At 51.4% G+C, this 21,431-nt stretch overlaps 9 protein-coding genes across 9 annotated transcripts; 6 read left to right on the plus strand and 3 right to left on the minus strand.

The window, feature by feature from the left end:
• Positions 1–27: 27 nt before the first annotated feature.
• Positions 28–1,454, plus strand: BO97DRAFT_452361 (kinase-like protein; the record flags this gene model as incomplete). The annotated part of the gene is made up of 3 exons (XM_025699029.1): positions 28–416; positions 467–589; positions 668–1,454. 3 exons carry the CDS (start codon positions 28–30, stop codon positions 1,452–1,454), a joined length of 1,299 nt encoding a protein of 432 aa, XP_025551181.1.
• Positions 1,455–2,651: 1,197 nt separating this feature from the next.
• Positions 2,652–3,449, plus strand: BO97DRAFT_390971 (uncharacterized protein; the record flags this gene model as incomplete). Its single annotated transcript, XM_025693798.1, has 2 exons — positions 2,652–3,110; positions 3,186–3,449. The coding sequence occupies exons 1-2, from the start codon at positions 2,733–2,735 to the stop codon at positions 3,447–3,449; spliced, it is 642 nt and encodes a 213-aa protein (XP_025551182.1). The 5' UTR covers positions 2,652–2,732.
• Positions 3,450–4,865: 1,416 nt separating this feature from the next.
• Positions 4,866–5,597, minus strand: BO97DRAFT_345610 (uncharacterized protein; the record flags this gene model as incomplete). The annotated part of the gene is made up of 1 exon (XM_025691779.1): positions 4,866–5,597. A coding segment is annotated over one exon (732 nt), but the record flags the coding sequence as incomplete, so codon positions are not given.
• A 993-nt stretch (positions 5,598–6,590) lies between these two features.
• Positions 6,591–8,636, minus strand: BO97DRAFT_405754 (fungal specific transcription factor domain-containing protein). Its single transcript, XM_025695262.1, has 3 exons — positions 7,972–8,636; positions 6,957–7,912; positions 6,591–6,902 (listed from the first exon to the last, which is right to left on the minus strand). Exons 1-3 carry the CDS (start codon positions 8,570–8,572, stop codon positions 6,816–6,818), a joined length of 1,644 nt encoding a protein of 547 aa, XP_025551184.1. The 5' UTR covers positions 8,573–8,636; the 3' UTR covers positions 6,591–6,815.
• A 1,818-nt stretch (positions 8,637–10,454) lies between these two features.
• Positions 10,455–12,047, plus strand: BO97DRAFT_405755 (putative integral membrane protein). The gene is made up of 8 exons (XM_025695263.1): positions 10,455–10,651; positions 10,717–10,754; positions 10,827–10,850; positions 10,914–10,941; positions 10,999–11,163; positions 11,218–11,269; positions 11,335–11,494; positions 11,546–12,047. Exons 1-8 carry the CDS (start codon positions 10,556–10,558, stop codon positions 11,727–11,729), a joined length of 747 nt encoding a protein of 248 aa, XP_025551185.1. The 5' UTR covers positions 10,455–10,555; the 3' UTR covers positions 11,730–12,047.
• Positions 12,048–12,868: 821 nt separating this feature from the next.
• BO97DRAFT_345682 (presequence translocated-associated motor subunit PAM17) lies at positions 12,869–13,672 on the plus strand (the record flags this gene model as incomplete). The annotated part of the gene is made up of 2 exons (XM_025691782.1): positions 12,869–13,411; positions 13,496–13,672. 2 exons carry the CDS (start codon positions 12,869–12,871, stop codon positions 13,670–13,672), a joined length of 720 nt encoding a protein of 239 aa, XP_025551186.1.
• Positions 13,673–13,696: 24 nt separating this feature from the next.
• On the minus strand, positions 13,697–15,572 carry BO97DRAFT_68739 (enoyl-CoA hydratase/isomerase family protein). Its single transcript, XM_025700991.1, has 5 exons — positions 15,323–15,572; positions 14,818–15,185; positions 14,625–14,735; positions 14,150–14,506; positions 13,697–14,060 (listed from the first exon to the last, which is right to left on the minus strand). Exons 2-5 carry the CDS (start codon positions 15,126–15,128, stop codon positions 13,910–13,912), a joined length of 930 nt encoding a protein of 309 aa, XP_025551187.1. The 5' UTR covers positions 15,129–15,185; positions 15,323–15,572; the 3' UTR covers positions 13,697–13,909.
• Positions 15,573–16,190: 618 nt separating this feature from the next.
• On the plus strand, positions 16,191–18,419 carry BO97DRAFT_405757 (uncharacterized protein). Its single transcript, XM_025695264.1, has one exon. The coding sequence runs from the start codon at positions 16,641–16,643 to the stop codon at positions 17,922–17,924; it is 1,284 nt and encodes a 427-aa protein (XP_025551188.1). The 5' UTR covers positions 16,191–16,640; the 3' UTR covers positions 17,925–18,419.
• Positions 18,420–19,016: 597 nt separating this feature from the next.
• Positions 19,017–20,506, plus strand: BO97DRAFT_68927 (DUF3602 domain-containing protein). Its single transcript, XM_025700992.1, has 3 exons — positions 19,017–19,297; positions 19,453–19,662; positions 19,875–20,506. Exons 1-3 carry the CDS (start codon positions 19,261–19,263, stop codon positions 20,114–20,116), a joined length of 489 nt encoding a protein of 162 aa, XP_025551189.1. The 5' UTR covers positions 19,017–19,260; the 3' UTR covers positions 20,117–20,506.
• The last annotated feature ends 925 nt before the right edge of the window (positions 20,507–21,431 follow it).

Consider the following 21,431-nt stretch of genomic DNA (forward strand, 5'->3'; position numbering starts at 1 on the left):
TCAAGTCGGCGTCTATATAATACGGCGATGAGTCAATTGTCGCCACCCCCCGTTCGGTTGCTACGTCCACATATTCTACGTTTGAGAATTGATTCTTCTGTCCTTAAGGCGCGTATACCAATCCATCACAATCAATCCCGCTGCGGTTTCGCTACCACCACGTCCAAGAAAATGGCCACTGGAGACGATTCGAGTACTCAAATCTTGTACGAGCCCCTTGAAGGAATTGAGCGGCTCGAGTACTACCGACCAGGAGGCTATCACCCGGTACAAATTGGGGACCACTTTCAGGGTCGGTATAGGGTAGTCCATAAACTGGGGCATGGCTCCTATTCCACTAAATGGTTGGCCCATGATAGACGAAACCATAAGTATGTTGCAATGAAAATCTGCACAGCAAACTCGAATCCCAAGGAGTGGACATTATATCCGCCCTCACTCGTCCTCACTGTTCTGCGGTCAACAGCCCAGGCATGACAATGGTCCCTTCCATCCTAGACACGTTCACTATTCGCGGTCCGAATGGGAATCATGCTTGCTACATCACTGCCCCGGCCAGAGCAAGTCTCGCCGGGCTGAAAGATGGCTCGTGGAAGCGCTTATTCGAGATCGATGTAGCCAGGGCATGAGCTGCGCAAATTGTTCTTGCTGTGGACTACGTACATAGGCAAGGGATCGTTCATGGAGACCTTCATATGGGCAATACTCTCCTCAAAACAATGCCTGGATTTGACCAGCTCTCAATTGATCAGTTATACGAGAGATATGGAGCACCGGAACTAGACCCGATCGTTCACTTAGATGGCAAGCCGCTTCCTCCCGGCGTCCCAACCCACGGCATTGCACCCATATGGCTTGGCGAACCTAGTGAAGAAATTACACTTACAGAAGCCAGGATCTTGCTTTCAGACTTTGGTGAGGCCTCTGTATACTCGAAAGAACCGAAGTATGAGTCCCACACTCCTCTTATTATCCGCCCCCCCCCCCCCGAGGCTCGCTTTGAACCAAATAAGCCTCTGTCTTTCTCATCGGACATCTGGACTCTCGCGTGTACCATATGGGCTATCATCGCCCAAAGGCCCTTATTCGAAGGGTTCCTCGCGACGGAGGACGACATGACCCGTGAGCAGGTCGATACTCTTGGTATCTTGCCACCTGAATGGTGGAGGAGGTGGGAGGTGCGATCACACAAGTTCATCGAGGATGGTGTTCCAATCAATCGTAATCACTTCCGGTCATGGAAAGATCGGTTTGAGGATAGCGTGCAACAGCCTAGGCAAGAATGCGGAATGTCCTTATTCGATGCAACAGAGAGGGACGCGATCTTTGACATGCTGAGGCCCATGTTCTCATTCAGACCGGAGGACCGAAGCACTACCCAGCAAATCCTCAAATCGGAATGGATGGCCAAATGGGCTCTACCTGAATATGAGAGAATCCGGCAACATGATTAGATCACGAGTCTGTGCTGACCCATGACGGGAGATCTGTATATCTTTCGGTACATGGGAGACGTAAAGACACAATAACCCAAGATCGTCTCGCAGTTGTTAAGTGGGTGGTCGCGCCTTCCACCTCGTCCACAATGTTTGACCAACCGAGGATAAACGTTCTTTGTCTCCCTCTCTTTGCATGAAATCGTCAGATTGTCTTACCCAAGTAAGATTGATGGAACTGGAACTTACCTACCTGGTCTGTCCATGCAGTTGATGGGGTATTGATATGGGTGGAAAGAATCAGCTGACTTACCTCAGTATAAAGCTCAGGCGCTCTAGTTAGTTGATGCAGCCTATGGTAGTAGTGATCTGTCGACTTCATGAGGATAAATCTTGTTACATTGGACCGAACACATCGGCTCACTCCACGTGCCTCTATTGGCACTCATCTCTATGTGCGGAGGGGGATTGAGTACTTCGCGCACCTCCAGAGAATAATATAGAAGGAACAATTTGTGTGAACACTGGCAGACTAATATTGACCAGTTTTGGCCAGAGCTGACAAGACTATTATGCTGAAGTAATAGAAAGTTGTGTCTGAGACATTTCTTCACAGCCCCAGATCTACTATACAGCGTCCTACAGCGAATGAGCATCCCAGATCTACCTTCAGAAGATATACCAAGAGTCGCAAAATTAATTACTGCTGCCCGCCTTAGCCCGCCTCAGTGTTCCAAGCTCCACAGATTGAGCCAACCACCTGGTCAGATTGGATTACGATACTTCAATGTATGACCATGTATGCTATAGCATCTACGCTGGATGTCCTTGAGACATACAAATTCAAGTTTCTTCGTTATGAAATACTCTCGAATTTCAAAGTAGTCGTGGCTGACTATTCTATAGTAAAAGGCGCGGAGCAACTAATCATTGAAGGGTATCCGAGCGTGGGAACTACATGCGACTCACTATACGACGCTTGTATCTTTAGAGCCCAGGTTGGGAAATTGCTTCTTTGTGAGTTCTTTTCCTATCTGTATGAATGGTATGAGAAGGGAGGCATGCTTTGGCCTTTTGACGCTGATAGTCCCTAGATTAGTTACCCAAAGAGGATAAGTACAGTACAAACTGACGACAGTTTGCACAGTTTGACTACAACCACACATCCCCCCGCATCTCCAGCTCTCCAGATCTCATTTCAATCCACCACAGTGATGACTTTATGACCACAAATCCCTCCTACCTTCCTACATTGACTGTTTTCTCCTTTCCTTCGACACTCCCACTGTAACGACCATGTCCAGCTCAATCTCCCCTAAACTCCTTCCCACCCTCTTCGCCTCCCTCGCCCGCACTCCATCCTGGACCCTCCGCCGAACCCTGAAGAGCGACAACCCCCTCGACATACACGGCGACCTCCACGGCGAAGCCTCCTTCAGGCCGCTTCCTCCCCCCGCCACCACCACCGACACAACAGCTCAAGCCCAAGCCCAGATCCTCTACACCGAATCCGGCTCCCTCCCCGCAACCCTCGGCCCCAACCTCCGCTGGACCAAGTCATACATCTGGCGCCTGAGCCCGGAAGGCCGGATTAGCGTGTGGTTCGTCAAAGTCACCAAGGACGTCGACGCCGATCCGGAAGCCGACTACCTCTTCCACGAAGTCGAGTTCGAAGTCGATGTAAGCGGCAGCAATGGGGATGCGGATTCAGAAGGGAGCACGCGACGGAGTGCTACTGATGGCGATGAGGACAAGAACAACAACAACAACAACGACAGTCAAACATATGTGACTCCTCCCACCCCGCCAGTGGAACGATCACAGTCACCGTCGACGGTGGTGGTGGTAACGGCCAGGGGCAATCATCTCTGCATCAAGGATATGTATCGCACGGCGTACGCGTTTCGGGTTCGAGCTGAAAGCGGGGAGGTGGTCAGTTGGGCAAGTAGACATGTCGTCAAGGGGCCGAAGAAGGACCAGGACATTGTGAATTTATACACGGCTGCGGCATAGATGGCTTGACCTGAGACTGAGAGGGGGTAGAAGCTAGATCGTCATACATCTCTTTGTGTAGAGGGGTCTGGTTCGGATTTGTGGCATACCAGGTGGAATTGTCTACGGCAGTTCTATAGGTGGGGTTCATCATGGCCCAGAGGATCTGGACTACCTGGTCAATTATGTCAGAAAAGGCGACGGGAATGCCAATTATGAGAGGGCGAGGACGACGGAGACCCTCGGTTGTTCAAGCTGGGAAGTAGAGAGCGCAGGATTGCGCGCTTTCCTCCCCGATCCCTGCACTCGACACGTCCTAGCCGAAACAACGAATCCAATGCACCTACCAGGTCTGGTTATACCACGCATTGTACGACAACTTGTCCCTTCATCACTCCACGCGCACTTCTACATTTCTCGGATTCCTTCACTCCAGCCGCCCTCCTTAGTCACACTCATCAAGGACCGCAACAGGAGCATTACAATATCGCCTTGGCCAATCCAGCCAACGCTCATTCTTAAGCGGTATCATCGCCACCAGTTTTCCGAGCAGCGCTTAAGCCCGCCGCGCCAGGAGCCAGAGGTGCTCGAAGTGTCGTACTCTTGCACAGTAGTACGTCGGAAGTATTCCGCGCCACCGGAGTACGGCGCTTGATCATGTCCACAACGGCATCGGAGGACTCGGAATCCCCAGACGAACACAAATACACAGTCGGCCGGCTGTTCCGTGTGATCGATCTCTCGAGACGAGGTCTCTAACTCGTGTAAAGCCTGGTTGAACGGTGTATTCTCATCTTCCAGAATCAGATTGGAGGTAATGAGGTAGCGCAGTCCGGGGAGCTCGTCGTTCAGGCCAGGGAAGTGGTGGAAGGGCGCGGTAGTTCTGGTTTGGTGTGGTGGGTCAGCTTCAATGTATACTGGATGCGGTGGCATAGAAAGCTTGGGTGGACAGGAGCAGTAGTCGGATGCTTGGCAATATCAACGAGATTGCCTTACGGCACGGATTGGATTTCGCCAGAGTATGTCTGTTTGAAGTACGGGGAGAGAAGATACTCAGCAAGCTCGGAGGAGGCTAGTTGTCCCAGTGTTGAAGACTTACAAAGACGCGTGGTACGGTGTTGTCTAGATTCTTCTGGCTGGTAGGTTGGGGGCGTGGGAAGCTCGGGGGTTATATATATCTCCCATGGGTAGAGAGAGGTCAGCATCTCGTGCGTCAGAGCAGCACGGACACGACTATCCGTCTAAGCTTCTCTCAGAGTACATATTTATCACTTTTTTTCGATCCACTATGGATTAGATATGTATAATGCTCGCAAGTGGGTTTCCGAAGCACAACCTGAATCGTGGGATCCCTGTCTTCCCATGGAGTGTCGCATTCCTTTCAAGCTTCATCATTACACTGTTCGATGCTGCTAGATACATCCAGTATTCAGCCGCCTAATTCCAAATCCCAATGTGAGGGTTTCTTGGCCGAACAGCCTGCTGGAACTTCCACTGGCATTCGTCAAATTTCGTCTGGCTCCTGAGGAGAACATACGCTGCTGCAGCCCCCTTGATGGAGCAGAAGCGCATTCGGGCCTCGCCGACCCCAGGCCCATCTTGTATGCTTTCGATCTGAGAAAGAAGGTATGCATTGCCCAAAACACGTACAATCTCACCCTTCAGCGGCTCACGTAGGTTAGAGATGCGGATGACCCGGGTGTAACCCTTTTCATAGATCAGCCTCTCCATGTCCGCGTTGATGGGATAGCTTGGGGTGGGGATCGGCGCAACCTTGGCCTGTCCCGATTTCAGTATGAGAGAGCCGTTCGATGTGCGGAGGAAGCTCTCCGCATCGGTCTGATGCACGAATGTGACAAGAGCGGTGTTGTAACCGGTGATGGCGCGAGTGTCAAGCAGGCGGGCCGCGAGAATCTCGCCGGGTATCAGGGGCAAGATCTGTGAGAGCGCGGCATTGGGAGGCAAATTGTCGACTTTGATGGCACGGTACACGTTGATATCGCAGTGGGCTGGAATGTAGCGCAGGCCGAATTGAAACACCCAGAGATGTGAGCTGGGCTCCGACACTATTATGTTGGGTCGAAAGCATCGCGCGCGGCGCTCTTCCTCGGAGTCTTTGAAGACGGTAGTGCCCTTGAGAGCCCAGTGGATCTTTCCATCCCAAGGGACCGGCTTCAGTGTGGTCGTGGCGACAGGGGTAGCCGAAGGACGCACCTTATAGACATGCTATATGTTAGCTTGTGGGACACATGGTTCTCGCCGCAGGGCTGCTCGAAAGGCAATCACACACCAATTCAGCCGAGCCTGGAGTAGGGGTGAGCTCCCGGTCGGCCTGAGCTCGGTGGTCATTTCTGTTGGGCTGGGCTATCTTCATCGGAGTCAACGGCAGAAGGCTTGGAACTTGGATGTCCTCCAGCCGACTGTCAAGGATGCAGATCTCATCCTCAATTTCGTCTTGAAGTCGCTCGAGCGCGGCTTGCAACCTTGACTGCGGCCGGTCCATATTTTGGCCGGTGTGGTGAATGAGACTCAGCTCACTTTGAGCTGAGAGGGGAAATGGTTTGACCGGAGACCATGCAAACAGCAAAGACAGGAGGCGATGGAGAAGGAAGCAGAGAAGCACGATAAGCGGAAAGAGGAGAACCAACAGCAAGTCGCTGACTCTGGTTGAAGTACAATGATAGTGGAGCTGCCCGCAGTGCTGGGGGCAACCTTCCATTTTGAGAGATAATGAATTGTCCAGTTTGGGTGGTGTTTGCAATGCGGCGAGCCTGAAACACGGCACATTTCAGTGTAGAAATGCAGAAATAGCGCGTAGTTGTATGTTAGTAGTTAATGGTAACCAGGCTAATCAGAGAAGAACATGTAACATGATGGGTGCAATCGCATCATCACAGAAAGATATATCACTGCAGACTAAATCTGGCATCTACATGAGCTTTCATGTCTCTAGAACTGCAGTGGAAATGGAGGATGGGTGAGTGATGGTTGATACCTTCCATTTGCTTGCTCATTGTCTCACTTTTTGCTTTTGTTCGAGCTTGAAGGGCTGACACCCTGATGACTTGAGTGTGTTGAGGAGAGGAAGACTTGCTTGACATGGTAGTGATTGGGATGTGAAGTAGAACCTAACTAAGCTTCTTGCTCTTGAAACAATGACATATCGGAACTCGAGTAGATACAACGCGAATGGTACATATGTATGTACTAGGAAGATCACAACACGAAAAACAGTCAGCCGCCCAACATCCATAAGACTCAATTCCTGGCTAAGTGAACAGGGAGGAGAAGGAATGGCAATAGTATCTCCGATCCGGTATGTTCGAAGTATAAGGTGTATCTGACGTTCTCTCTAGGATCGAAGCAACCAGAACAAGAATGAATCAGTTACCCCAGAAATTCTCCTTCGGCCAGTGCAATCCATGGAAGGTCCTCATCCCAGGAACGCTGCATCAACCTGCGTGCATTTTGTATCTGTGAGGGTAAAATTAATGAGACGCTCCTTGAGTCAACATCTGGCTTACCTACCTGCTTCATACCAGTTTTCTCCAATAACTCAAAACGCTCCTGAATATCCGCCCGTTGTTGAGGATGGATACTCTCACACCCAGCTGTGAACAAAGGGAACAACGCGCCGACTTCAGCAGAGGCCCCGTTCCTGATTTCAACCATTGCCTCAAACAGCTCGCTCGAAGCTCTTTTTACCGGCTCCGAGAAAAGTGACGTGCTAAGGACACGACGATGGAGATGTAAGAGTCCAGCATAACGAAACGCTCTGTCAATAGCAAGGCTGTCCATGCTACCTAAATGGAAGTGTGTATCATTGGCATGGGCATGTGTTTCCAACAGGTCGATATCCGACAAGAGTGCTTCGCCGGCAACAATTGCAGCAGGAGAAGGTTTCCAGTCCGAGTCAAAGACCCCCAACCCATCGAACCGTTCATTATCACATTGATGAGTCAGTCTCCCGACTTGCGTGAGAAACTGGCCGGTCCTTGGCGTGAATCCTGTGAAACAGTCTATATGAAACTCGTCATACTCCCCGTCACCACTGCAAGCGCGAAGGATGGAGGAATAGTCCAACGAGGGAGGTTCGCTGTGGCGACAAGATAGTGAACCAACAATATCGAGATAACTCAGCCATCGAGTCAGGAATGCACCTACGAGGTTGCCAGGATAGGCCAGGTGCTCTTTTCGGGCAACGAACAAATCTCGGGCGAGCTTCAAGTGGCTCTGCCATGGAATTGGGACTTCGAAGGTGCTTGGTGAGACAATCTTCAAGGACAGAAGCATAATAGCGGCAGCAAGGTGATTATCGGTAACTTTCTCATGGGTGTCCTCCAGGGCTAAGCGTAGAGCTGGGAAGACGTTGCTCACCCAATGTGCGATTCGATTTGCGGGTTCCGGATGCTCCAGATATCTAGCCCGATGACTAGCCGAGTATGCTAATGTCAAGTTGAGAAGGTTGGAGTCACTAATGGCCACTAATTCAAAGAGTCAGACGATGAACTGTAACAGTTTGATCGACCCTAAAAAAACTTACGCGTGGGCAATACAGAAATGAACGGATTGTCGTCGCAATCATGCGGAACCAACATTTTAGCCGTATGATTGAGGAAATGATGAAAGTACATCAGATTAATTGGTGTTTTGACTAGCGACGGCGGCAGCGGCGACAAATAGCGTGGAATGTTGATCGGTACAGGCGACGCATAGTACATGTATTTGCTGCGGTCGAATGCCTCCTTCTCCGCGTCTTCCAGGTTGATATCTTCTGCATCGCGCGTCGAGGGGTCAATTTTCTGCGAGTTGATTAAGTCAAGGGCATAGTTGATGTCGATGGCTGAATGATCATCATTCTTATTCAGGTCCAAATCGGGACGACCGCGATCGAGACCGTAATTGTCAGTAACACTGGTGAGATAAGCTTGCCATTTTCTTTCTGCGCTTGAGGCATCCACGGTGAGCAGATTTTGTTTCGAAGTGTCACGGTATCGATGCAAACGTGCGACCGCGCTGTGCATTGGCACACAGTTGGAATCACTGTCTGAGGGTATTGGACGGTTCATGATCTTGGTGAAATAACTTTCTGAGTGATCGGAAGGCTGCGTCTGCAGAGTTGGAGCGCCTTCGCATGCTTCCATCGGTGAAACCCCTACATCTTCTGTGTATGGCGAGATTGAGCCGCGAAGATTCGCAGTTTCCTGAAAAACTTTGTGGTCATAAGTCGCTCTCATGTTGGTCGCAGGATACAAGCTGGGGATCTCAATGCCACGATCCGGTACGTGGTCGTGCATGGGTGGTGCATGATGCGATTCGGAGGTTTGCCGAAGAAATGAAACTGGGCACGAGAGAGCTGTGATGGGCGAGAAGCTGAAGGTGGTCCAGGAATCGATACTGGAGCTTGTTTCAGCGGGAGACGGATGAGAGATGGCTTTCAAGGAGGTTGGCGCGGACGTTGAAAAAGCGGTCGCGGTAGTCTTGCTCGACGATGATGTTGTCAATTGTGTGGACAGGTCTGGCCATGGGGATGTCCCATCTTGTCTTGGTGACAGATCCCTCAAGTCGTCTACAGAAGTCTTGCCATTTGTACGGTTGGAGCTATAAAGTGTTTGGCCAAAGATAGGAGTTTCATGGATATCATGTAGCCCTCTAGGATAAGCTGCAGGTGTCCCTATTGTCATCTCCCCTGGAAGCTCGGCGTCCCACTGTATTCCCTTCGTGATTTGACATTGTGCAATATTCTCGGTGTCCGGCGAAGTGGCTTCAAGTGACTGTGCCGATGATAAATAATCGGACTGGTAGGTAGTCGCCGGAGACAGTGAGTGCGTAGCAAAAGTCCCCGAAGGACTGCTCGAGATCTGAGAGCCTGCTGATGACTTTCGCCTTGTTCTGCCTCCCCAGTTTAGTCTGATGCTATAGTCACACGGTTCATTCTGTCGTTGACAATTGAGACATGCTGGCTTTTCCTCCCCACTGCACGAGCGATTAGCTTACTGAAGCAGATTGAGATGTTTCAAAGCTATTTCGATAGAGTGGGGAATGGCGATGAAAGGAGGATGCCAAGTAAGACAGATTAGGTAGCACAAACCATTTCACTTTGCGTGCTTTACAGGGCCTGAAAACATGCACGATTAGTCAAGTACAGCAGTGGGGAAGTAGCACTGAAGGACCCTCTCACCAGCAGCCCTTGCGCGACCTTCGTTTCGGCTCGGGGGCGCCGGGCCTTCTCGGGCGAGGCATCGAAGTTCAAATAAGATTTGGCTGAGGGAATATTTCCAACAAAAGAAACCCACGGCCAGGGGAACTAATGGCCGGGATTTTGAAATAGCTTCGAATCGATCTGCACAATAAGATCGCCATGCAGACAAAGTAGTAAAAGAACACTTTGTTCCTACAGTCCGGAGAAAGATCCCAATGCTGTTTCCTGTCTGTTTGCGTAACGCGTTTGACCCAGGATGCTAGAGAACGATAATCGAGTAGACACCCACACCTGCTCTTCGTCATCAAGTTTGTTCTAGAAGCGATGCTTTGATACTGTGCGAGCTGAGAGGGTCCTCCTATGAATCGCGATGCGTAGGGCTGTGATGCTTCTGATGGTATGGGATGAGGGAGTAGGGAAGCAAAAGAAGGAAAAGACGAGGCGATTGAATGGATGGGGATTTCTGCAGTCAAGCCTAGCCTAGAAGGAATCATCATCCACTGGGCATCACTGAACGGATAGTTAGCTATTCTTCACTGGCAGCGGTACCTCGTACTTTACCCACCCGGAGCCAGCAGACCAGTCAACAGCAAGATAAGCTGCCGATAGCCTGTCATCGGCCTTCTCCGTCAATCAGAAAGGGCAGATAAGGCTTGGGGGAGTTCAGCGATCCGGGGAGGTTTCTCCGATGAGCGGCACTGCAGCGGTCAAAACATGCCTCGTTGTTAAGATGCCGCTAGCCCTTTCGGGTTAAGTCGATGATAATGAGTGCTGGCCCGGGAATCCCGGGGCAGCGGTGATATCATCATCAAGATCTCTTTGCACTCGTCACTGTCAGGAATACGTAGCACACTCTCTCGATATTAAACTAATTTTCAGTGATCATTTAGAGTATATCCGGCTCAACCTTTATCTCTCTAACAAAATGGCTTCCTCTTCAGCCCTCGCCCAGTCGCTTCAAAGAAAGCATCCCCTACAGCGTATCTCCAGCCCGTCCAGAGGTTTCTCGGCGGTGGTTCATGTACGTGTAACTTCTGCTTTCAGATTACTGGTTCCATGGACTGACAATCCCATCACCATGAACAGCTCTTGGGGCTCACTAGCTTCTTATGGTCGTTCAAGTAGTAAGTACCGATTCCTGCGCTGCCCGCCTGAATAAGTCTCCTGAGTCCACCAGCTAACCAATCAATATCCAGTATGCACGACAATCCCAACCATGCGTTAGTCTTTCCTCAGACTCATGGTCTCGGGAGTTGAGTATATGCTCATCTAGCTACTTGTAGGAACGAAGCGTACGGATGGCATTTCCAAGTATGTGATTGATCGCTCGGTTGTCACTGTGAAGCTTCTGACATCCACCCTTATCAGTACCTCACGGTTCTAGGCCTCTCACTGTCATTAATCACCGTTGCTTGCGGTCTGCTTGCTGATGTGACACTGTCCCCGCGCATTTTTCTTGTCAAAAACCTTCTCTCCATGTGCTGTACGCCATTGGAGGTACTAATCAGCATTCTATATTGGGGTCTCCGATTGGTTAGTACCCGGTCCTCTCGCCTTGCTTTGCGCTCTCTAATCAACTGCCATAAGATCGACGAGCGTCTGGTCATCCCTGAGTGGGCTATCATTCCCCTGAATGCCGGTGAGTCTCATTGATCGCGAACGCCAAGGAAGGCCAATCCTTTGCTGATTTCACTGGTATAATAGATATAAGCTTCCATGCCATCCCTGCAATTGTCCTTATGATAGATTTACTGTTTCTGTCGCCACCTTGGACGATCACCATTCTTCCCGCCCTAGGTCTATCCAGCACAATTGCGGTGTTATACTGGTTTTGGGTGGAACGTTGCTTCAAATATAATGGATGGTGCGTGGTCTCTCCGTCCCTCAGCCTCATAGCTAACTCATATATCTTCAGGTACCCTTACCCGATCTTTGAAGTGGCCGGCTTTGGAGGTCGCATTGGAGTTTTCACCATCAGTGCGGTTGTCATGGCGCTTAGCACTGCCACCCTCAAGTGGCTCTACGGCCGTGTGAACGGTTTTGGAACGAACAAGCCCGTTTCCCGACCGGGAGCCCTCAAGCAGAATGGCCGCTTCTAGGTATGTGTGCGCACTAGCTTGTTCAAACTGTACCGGTTGGCTATGCAGCCAGGAGCCATGCCGTACACGAACGCGTCAATGCGAACTAGAACGCCTTTGTCGTCATGGCGCTGGTGAAGCCTTCTAGTGCACACGGATTGTGATTTGATCTGCAAGGCGCCATTTGCATAGATATCACTATAGAGGTCTGATTCTTTCTGTATTTATGAGCCTGATCTTGTTTTTCTGCGAGTATTCCATATATCAATAGCTCCATTGCTCAGCCAGCTCCGGATTTCCGCGATACATAGTCGGGGTCGAATGAAGTCTTGACGGACTGAGGAGTGTTATCGACGATTTATTAGTAAGCCTTGCTAAGACTGCTGACGACTATATGGAGCATCTGACACATGTATCAATGCTTCCTGGATTGTTTCTGCTGTCTTTCTGCTTGATAGTGGTTCAGCGTCTTGAGTAGCGATCCCTGTGCAAATGCCGGCGCGTCATGTGACGAGTATAAACACCCCCTCTATTCCATCCATCCCGCTTCCTTCCATTTGCTTAGCTGCGGACTCATCTGGAAGAACTGTCCTCAGAATCGTCATGATGGATGGTCGCAATGGAGGAGTACTGCCCCTTTTCCGTTAGGAACGGTGGTTCAGTCTTGACGTACAATGGGCATGCAGAGATCTGTAGGCAAGGAAGCTCATGGGCTCCGTGATCGGTTACCTCTTCTCAGGATCCCTTCGAGTTTCAATTGAAGCCTGGTAGGCAGGACGCCCATTTCCTATAGTCGCCTTGCAAAGTTGGTGCTAACGTTCAGAAAGCCGCGAGGCACCATTGATGATTGGTGAAGGCTCAAACGATAGAGCCTACCGACTAAGAAAAACCTTCATTGTAGACCGTAGACGATAGAAATCTGTTTACCATGAGCAAAAAGCTATAGAAGCGCTTGTTGTTGCGGTGGTCCCCAAGTGTTGTGTAGAGCAAACACTAGCAAACAATGCTGAGGTAGTGACCTCATGCAGCCGCTGCTTACCTAATCCGTGCATCTTTCTCCGCTGAACTTGATCCAAGTCGCCTACTACCATTGACAACCAACTCTTTTCTTCTACGTCAACCCCCCATCGACCACGATGCACGGAACCTCAATCTGCGGGATGCGCTCCGCTGTTCTTAGCGGAGGCTTCTCCTCCTCCTCTGCTCTGCGGCCATTCACACACGCCAACAGCAACCTCTCACGACAATTGTATCATGCGATCCCCCAGGCCCGCACGGCTAGTACAGCTACGACCAGCGCTGCCACACGCACACTGAAGACAACGGTGACTCGCCCGCAGAAACCCGTGCCTTCGTTCTCGGTCCCCCGTCGCGCAAAGTCTAACAAAGCATCATCGCCTGCACCCTCCGGGCAGCTCGTTCGGCTGGACTGGGACTCATTCTTCAAGCTCCGTGCTAGCCGCCGTCGCTACACGCTGGCCTCGTCGATCGTGACCTCGGCGCTCACAACGCTGGTGGGGGTGCAGGTGCTCTCGACACAGGACTTGGAGGCTCTGGGCGCTCAGGTCATGGGGCTCGATCCGTTTGTGGTGCTGGGTATGGCGACTGCTGCGTGCAGTGCTGCTGGATGGCTCGCTGGGCCTTTCGTTGGCAATGCCGTTTGGGGGTTGATCTATCGGCGATACAAGCCTTCCCTCTTGGTGGTAAGTTTTTTCTTTGTCGATTCTTTTGTGATGTGTGAATGGAGTAGGACAGCACTAATCCTTCGGTCTTGAAAATCAAAACAGAAAGAGAAGGAATTCTTCGATCGCATTCGCCGTTTCCGCGTCGACCCTTCGTCCAACTCCATCGCTAACCCTGTTCCCGACTACTACGGTGAAAAGATCGGCAGTGTTCAGGGCTACCGACAGTGGCTGAAGGATCAGAGGGCGTACAACCGCAAGAGACGTCATTTCATTGCCTAAATGTACGCATGGTCGCTCGATTTTGCATGGACCCTTCATACTAGGCATTTTTTTATTTGGTTTCGTCCTCCCTGCAGACTCCTGAGTCTGTTGATTGATTGTATAAGTACTGAGTACCTGCTGAGCGATTCAAATGGATTTTTTCTCTTTTCCCTTCTCGAATTTATAGTCTGCCTTGTTATTCTTCTACCTTTGTTTGAGTACAGTGCTGGTCCGTCCTTCTCCTATACAAGCGACCTACAGTTTGGATCCTTCGACCACACTTGGCTTACGCTCAATCTGCACCTCAGCCCACCATGGATAATTATCCGGGCCATGTTCCTCCAAGGTGGCACGGAAATTGGCCTTCCTTCTCTCAAGGAAGGCTCGAACCCCCTCCCTCTGGTCTCTATATGATCATTAACAACGCTTCTGCAAACGCTCTCCAGGCTCCTGTCTGAAGATACAAGATACGAAATGTGGGAGGGAGCCACATACTCAGACCCAAACATGTGAGCCAAGATGCTCGAATCCAACAGATGCGCCTCCTCAGCCGACTCCGGCCCCCGCCACATCAGGGCGCGATTCAAGGCCGCAGCCATCGGGCTCACATTCTGCGCGATATCGTCCGCCAGTTCCAATGCCCGCGCGAGCACCTCCTCCCGCTGCGGGAGCGTCTCGGCGAAGAGCCCGTTGAAATGCGCAGCGGTGGGGTCGAACACGGTCCCCGTGGACACGAGATACATGGCGCGCGAGTATCCGATCAGGCGGGGCAGGAAATACGCCGAGCAGGATTCCATGGTGATTCCGCGGCGGGCGAAGACGAAGCCGTACTTGCTTCCTTGGTGGGCTAGTCTGTTCTCTTTCATGTCCGTGCCTTTAGTCAGGGGTTCTGTGGTCACTGGTAGGGCGGGAGGCTTGATTCGATGGGGTTTGGGTATGAACGGGAGGCTTGGGGATTTCTTGCACTGACCTGATCGTGGCGGGGAGAGTCATGGTCATGCCGACTCCAACGGCGGAGCCTTGCATGGCGGCGATCGTGGTTTTGCGGCATCGGTGGATGGCAAGGGCGACCTTGCCGCCACTGGGGAAAAGAAGGGGTTTAGTCAACTTGTTCGATGGTTGCGCTCTTGATGAGGGCATATATGCTCAGTGCGCAGATTCACCTATCGCGATGGTCAATGGGTCTTTCCTGCTTGTTATTGGGGAATCCGATCTCCAGGTCCGCGCCTGCGCAAAAGGTGTCGCCCGCGCCGGTCAGGATGATGACTTTGACGCGCTCGTCGCGGTCGAGGGTGGTGAACGCCCACTCCAGCTCGGTGGCCATAACTCCTGTGAACGCATTGCGTTTTTCGGGTCGGTTCAGGGCGACGATGATGACCGGGGTTGCGGTTGAGGTTTCTGCTGGATGGTGGGATAGTTTGATGTGTTTTGTGGGTTGAGTCTCGTAGGACGTCGGGATGGTGATGGTGGACATTTTGGATCAGTGGTTTGTAGTCACAAGATAGCTCTTCTTGAGGTTGGTACTTTCAGTCTAATCATTAACAAGCGACCTAAATATGTGATGTTTGTCTAAACACCAGTAACTCATCTCTATATCTAGCAGTCTATCTACTATCTATTCTAACAGCCTTGGAGATAGGAGTTGCCTCGGCAAGGTCGGCTACTCACCATTTACCCCGCAGCAAGCACCGTACCGTGGCCTGAATTTACTCTGATATTCTCATCAACAAGATCTGGAATTCAAAGGATGATGCATAGAGATGAGTTGGATGATATAGTAATCCGCATATCGACGGGTGTGGATGGAATAGCCGAGGCAGTGGACCTTGGGTGAGGCTAGCGCCGACTGCTGTTTGGTGTTTGACATGTGGTTGCACCCGATCATATCTACTTAGGAGTAGTCGACTGTGAACACCAGGACCACAACTTCTTCGAGGCCATTGCATGATCTTTCTTAGCCGTTGCATCATCGAATTCTCAATCGCCAGCCTGAATTTAAAACCTGCTGCCTGCGAGGAGCCACTATCACGATGACAGACAGACGAATTGTATCAGAGTCCTCCACATTAAATATCCATGTGGAAGGATTCTGACATCAATCCAGTTTTTATTTGCCCCATCAAGATCAATTGAGACATCCTGACCAAAACAGAGAGTGGTGCCGACAGACAGAGTCTAGTTGATAAAAATAAAACGCCTCACCCGGAGCAACGATCATACTTAGTATCAACAATGGGTCAATTTGCTGGGCCCTCTCGGGCTAAGCTTTTCACCCGCCCTTTTTTTAGCGACCGGGTCATCGCGCATCATTGGCCAGGTTGCAGGTTCACTGCCCATGTCGGAGGCGAATGACCAATGCCCAGTGCAGTGCTGCTTCATCGTCCATCTGCACGGCCTCAGATCCTTCTTCGTAAAAGTGAACACGAGCATGGTCAGGAAATTCCTATTCAGGCAAAACCTGATCGTCTGGGGCGCTTCTATCGGTTAGTAAAGTGTGTCCGCTGCCCGGAAGAAGTGGGTCAGTAACCGAGAGACACTCGGACAAGACAAAAAGGACTTGGGAAAAAGTCTTGGAAGTCTTGGAACTGGGATAGAGGATGAGAAACACGAAAAAGGCCCGAGACAAGCACTAAACTAGGCGTCTATCTGCACTAAAGCGTCTTAAGCGACGGACGGACCCTGAGGGTCAGACACTAAAGCCCGCCTTAGCTTAGCCCAAATGCTTGCTTATCTGCAACTTACGGCCATGGCTGAGTCTTCTTCGCCTTCGTTGCACTTCTCTCCATTTCACTCGCTCTCGTCCTGTTGCTGATTTCATTGCCATTGCCATTGTTGCTGTTGTTTTTGGTGTCGTTGTTGCTGCTGCTGTCGTTGTGATCGCCTTGTCTCCTCTTCGTTTGACGATACTTTCTCCATTCCTCTCCTTCCTCCTCCCCTCCTCCTTCAACATCCTTGATCGTCGCTCAATTCTCCCAGCATGTGACCAATGGCTTTCTATCATCTCAACAGGAAGCAGAGGCTTCTGCTGATCGCCTACGCCATCCTCTTCTTTTTCCTCCTCCTCCTTTGCCGTTTCTGGTCCCTCCGCGACCCCGGCTCACTCTTCTTCGAATCCACCGAGGGCTATCGCCCCAAATACAGTCTTGCACGCATTCAGGAATCGTTAGATTTCCTGTCAGCCTATAACCAAAGTGGCGTTACCTACCCCTACCCGCCCAGCGACTATCAACCCCCAAAAGACAAGACCGTCTGCGTCGGGATCGTGACGGTGAAGCGACCTCTGCAGCAGAACCTTGGTACCACCGTCGCCTCGATTCAGGACACGCTCACCCCGGAGCAGCGCCGCGCGCTGAGCATCCAGGTCCTCTTCGCCCTCAGCGACCCCTTCGACCACCCCGATTACAACCAAACTTGGCTGAACAACACTGTGGACCATGTCCTCACCTACGAGACCGTTGACGCGCCTCACGTGACGATCGCGCGCCTCGAGAAGAAGAAAGATATCAAGAAGAAGTCGATTCTGGACTACCGGCTGGGCCTCCAGGCCTGCTACGACCTGAACGACGCGCCGTGGATCATCATGCTGGAGGACGATGTGGTAGCGCAGCGCAACTGGTACGAGCACACGATGCAAAGCGTGCGGCGCATCGAGGAGGGCCGCCAGCACGGCCTCCTCAAGGACTGGCTGTACGTGCGGCTGTTCTACACGGAGAAGTTCCTGGGCTGGAACTCGGAGAGCTGGCCCGTCTACCTCTTCTGGAGTTCGTCGACTGTTGCCATCGTCGCGTGGCTGGCCCTCACTGCCCGCCGCAAGATTCGCGCCACTCAGTCCGTGCTCACCAACCCATTCCTCTTGGTGCTCTGCTTCCTGTGCGTGCCCGCACTGATCGGCCTCTTCTTCATGACCGGCCGCGTCACCTGGTTCCCCATGGAGCCCGGCGTGCATGTCATGAACTCGCATGGCTGCTGCTCGCAGGCGCTGCTCTACAACCGCGCGCACGTCCCGGAGCTGCTGCGGTACCTGGCCGAGAGGGAGGACATGGTCCCGACCAAAGCGGTCGACAGCGTGATCGAGATGCTGGCGGGCAAGGAGGGACTGGACCGGCTGGCCATCTCGCCCTCGCAGATGCAGCATGTCGGCGCCGCCTCGTACAAAGAGAAGAAGAAGGCGTGGAAGTGGGAAGGTCCTTATCGCGTCAAAGGCGCCCACGGCGTCTGGAGCATGGGGTTCGAGCAGGCATATACCGAAGAATCTCACTGGTGGTTCTGAATTGTTGCAAAGAACAAAGCCCCCCGAACATTCCTGGGGCAAACCGCATATGTTTCTAGTGCCGGGCTGAGAATCTTTCACGACTGATCATATATTATGTCCATGAGCGAGACGGAACGAATGCGAATGCGAATCCATCTGCTTTCCGGCGTGGGGTTAGGGAGTGTGAGGTGGTGCACAATCTTTAATGATATATGTGGGAATGACTTGTTATTTTTGTTCGTTGTTAAGATGGACTCGGGAGCTTGTGTATATGAGGGAGGGCATGCAATGGTTGCAGTGGTTTCTTTTGCGGTTAAGACTAGTTTCTAGAGCACCGAAGTACTTCTTTCCATGTTTACTTACTGGAGTGGCATCATTGAGTATATAATCACACCTAGCTAGCTGTCCTCAAAGTTATCTGGCAGCGTGATCTGACCAGCGTGGTTTCTGTCGTGTGATGCCGTTGCGGCGAGTTGTAAGTTAGAGCTCGTTAGCTTTGATGGCAATGATGGGGTACCTAGTTCCAATTCTATTGTTTGGAGAACAAGTCATCTGACTCCATCCAGCAGGGAAGGGATCCACTGGCCGATGAAAGCAGTAACGGGCTAGAAGGACGGAGTTCGGAGGATTGGAAGGGCAAGAAACCGCGGGGGGAAAGGGGAAATTAACCATCGGGTCAGCTGGGGAGATGACAGCATCTGTGTGCACTGTGAGGTAAGAGAAATTCATGCGAAGGAAACTTTAAGCACAGTGAATTAGGAAAAAGGAGAGAGGTAGAAAAATGATCACAAGGACTGCTTGCATCTGCCATTTGGTATACTAAACAATTGAATGACCAAAAACAGAGCCAAGAGAACCTTAACATAAGAGTACTTCCCGAGGAGTCGAAGAAAAAGAAACAATAGACGGTGCGGAATCATTGCTAGAGGACGTCATTTGATCCTGACGGGCAACAACTGCTTCTTGGCCGTCGCATCATCATCATCCATTCACCCCCTCTCAATTCTTTTTCCCCCTCTCCAATTTACAAGTGACTGAGCTTCCCACTCTCGTGTTTGTCTCACCTCTTATTATCCTGGTGGGGTTATCATCCTTCTTTCTCGAGTCTCCCTTCCCTGTCGAATTCTCCCTCTCTGCGAGCGCTGTTCTGAACGATCGCCGTCGAGCTGAGTCAAAGCTCTTTCTCCGACTCGTGCTCGTCGCGCCTTCATCTCCTCTCCCACCGACTCAAGCCGATCGCAACTTCTTTTCCCGTGTTGCAATTTCTTCGCGTCGCAACGACAAGCCAGCCTAGTCCTGTTCATCGATTTTCTCTCCCCTTGGTCTCACGTTCTCGCCCAGCGACTGAAAAGCCATGGGCAGAAACATCTCACATGGTCGCGGTGGCGCAGGTACGCTTTCCAATTCCTCCCCCCTTCCCCCTCCTCTTCAACCCCACTCTCCACTTCCTAGATGCCCCATTCATTTGATCCCTCAAGAGATTCCGGAGATTCCTCCGTTCTAGCTGGATAGCAACCAACCATTTCTCTCTTTCTCTCTCGTCTAGGGAACATCTTTTCCGGCTCTGGCGCATCGCGCACCTCCCCGAAGGATCTGGTTACCCCGACCATCAAACAAGATGTCTTCACCACAGGCCGCGGCGGCTCCGGCAACATGATGCAGAATGACCCGCAGCACCCCGAATTGGCGCGCGAACTGCAAGACGTCGAGACCCCGCCGTTGCGCATGGAGGAGGCGCCGCATCATACTGGACGAGGTGGGTGATCTCTTCCTCTTCTTTTCCTCCTTCGTCCTTGCGTCCGATATAGTGCCTGTATCCCAAGTACACATCTCATCTATGTTCCCGGATCTGCTCCGCACAAACACTCTCTCATGGCGTGATGGAAGCTGGGGTGACGGGGAAGGGAGGTTTCCAAAATTCATATCGTACTCACAGCTAACCACCCCCGGGGTTCGTTCAAATTGTAGGCGGTGTCGCAAACGCATACTTCCCCACCCCCGAAGAAGAGAGACGCATGCGCGAACAAGGCGAGGCTCAGCTGGCTCGGGTGAAGACTCAAGAAGCTCAATTGGCGCGAGTGAGAACCCAGTCCAAGGATCGGAGGAAGGATCTCGAACACACGGCCGGGGCTGGCCCTGCTGTTAGCTCCGGGGCGCTCAGTAGCGACAATCGCCGTTCCAGCGAGGAGCGACAGCCGTCGTCCAGTTGACTAGCACACGTTTGGAGTTGAGTCTGGAGTCCGATCTACCCCGTCGTCGGTCGGTACTTGGCAACACTGGCAGATGATGGCGTGGGGGCAGGTTTTTTCAGAAAGAGAGCGGTCTCGGTTGGGTTTCTCACCCACTTGCTCTTATAATCCTGCCCCGGTCGGGGCTTCTATATTCTTCTTCCAAACACATGTAGCGCATTTGGACTCTTGGTTGGTCGCTAGGAGTATATGATTCATGGTCAACTGATTATGAACGGGGCAGCTGCGACTCCTATCAAGGAGGGAGTTCGCAAATGCTGCAGATGGTGGTTGGCACATTTTGCTGCTGCTGCTGATTCTCCTTGAGACTTTCTTTCTCTCCCCCCAACTCTTTTGATTTCCCTTTCCTGCTCAGGTTCCGGCAAAGGGCGAAGGAGATTCCTGCAAGGCAGCATCCTGTCTTGCTCAGCCTTGGGCTTTTTTTTTCTTCTTCTTCACGCATATGTTTATTTAATCAATACCCATGTAGACTTTATGTCAACTAAAAAGAGGCGCAGGTACGGTTTGCTTTGGTCAAGGTTTGATTCTCCTTTTTTTTTTCGTCTTCTCTGGTATGCGGACGTCGCATTTTGTCCCAAGCTTGCATGCTTTCCCATGGATCTTCGTTGTTCTGCTGCGCATCGCCGGCATTTTGTTTGCGGTCGCTGTGACGGCGCGAAAAGCAGATAGCTCCAATGAGAGCGCACGGGCTTATCGAAACCTCTTCTTCCCCTCCTCTCTGATTCGAATCAAATCCAACATTCAATGATAGATCTTACCATGCAGCTGATTGCCCACAGGGGAAAGGGAAAGATTACACCGGCGCCATACCGTATCGGAACGGACTGGCTTCGCGTCACATGATTGGTCTGTATGCCGCAATAGTGGCCTTTGGGGTGGATGATATATTATATGATGATGATGCATGCGGTCGCTATGAATGGATAAACAAGACAAAAGTGTGAGCTAGGTAGAGAAGAAAAAGAATCGATAGCGGGCAGCATTTCATGGAGCCATAGTTAACGCTACGCATCGCAATCAAAAACAAAACGAGAAGTCAAAAGTTCGTAGGTATGTGTCATTTGCCGTTCCGTCAAGATGTCCAGCACCCTTTTTATTTTTCTGCGCCTGAGCCGGTGTGATTTGCGACCCGCGGAAGACAGACTGGCTGTCACGGCGGATTTGGCTGTGTTTGTTCATGAACAGGTGTGGTTTCGATGATGAGCGATACATCGGGATTTCCAGACGTTGTTCCCCTTCGGTTCCTTTCGGATGCAGCGATGAAGCTATCTCAGTC

The sequence above is a fragment of the Aspergillus homomorphus genome (genome assembly GCF_003184865.1).
Source record: "Aspergillus homomorphus CBS 101889 unplaced genomic scaffold BO97scaffold_19, whole genome shotgun sequence".
Classification (NCBI taxonomy): Eukaryota; Fungi; Ascomycota; class Eurotiomycetes; order Eurotiales; family Aspergillaceae; genus Aspergillus; species Aspergillus homomorphus.

Coding starts and splice junctions, on each gene's coding strand:
- BO97DRAFT_405754 (XM_025695262.1), bottom strand. CDS start 8,572: ATGGAAGCATGCGAAGGCGCTCCAACTCTGCAGACGCAGCCTTCCGAT. Junction 7,913..7,971: donor CATTTCTGTATTGCCCACGC/GTAAGTTTTTTT, acceptor TCTTTGAATTAG/TGGCCATTAGTGACTCCAAC. Junction 6,903..6,956: donor AGAAAACTGGTATGAAGCAG/GTAGGTAAGCCA, acceptor TTACCCTCACAG/ATACAAAATGCACGCAGGTT.
- BO97DRAFT_405755 (XM_025695263.1), top strand. CDS start 10,556: ATGGCTTCCTCTTCAGCCCTCGCCCAGTCGCTTCAAAGAAAGCATCCC. Junction 11,164..11,217: donor TATATTGGGGTCTCCGATTG/GTTAGTACCCGG, acceptor AACTGCCATAAG/ATCGACGAGCGTCTGGTCAT. Junction 11,270..11,334: donor TATCATTCCCCTGAATGCCG/GTGAGTCTCATT, acceptor CTGGTATAATAG/ATATAAGCTTCCATGCCATC.
- BO97DRAFT_68739 (XM_025700991.1), bottom strand. CDS start 15,128: ATGTCCACCATCACCATCCCGACGTCCTACGAGACTCAACCCACAAAA. Junction 14,736..14,817: donor CCCATTGACCATCGCGATAG/GTGAATCTGCGC, acceptor TCTTTTCCCCAG/TGGCGGCAAGGTCGCCCTTG. Junction 14,507..14,624: donor ACTCTCCCCGCCACGATCAG/GTCAGTGCAAGA, acceptor GAAAGAGAACAG/ACTAGCCCACCAAGGAAGCA.
- BO97DRAFT_405757 (XM_025695264.1), top strand. CDS start 16,641: ATGGCTTTCTATCATCTCAACAGGAAGCAGAGGCTTCTGCTGATCGCC.
- BO97DRAFT_68927 (XM_025700992.1), top strand. CDS start 19,261: ATGGGCAGAAACATCTCACATGGTCGCGGTGGCGCAG. Junction 19,298..19,452: donor ACATGGTCGCGGTGGCGCAG/GTACGCTTTCCA, acceptor TCTCTCGTCTAG/GGAACATCTTTTCCGGCTCT. Junction 19,663..19,874: donor GCCGCATCATACTGGACGAG/GTGGGTGATCTC, acceptor TTCAAATTGTAG/GCGGTGTCGCAAACGCATAC.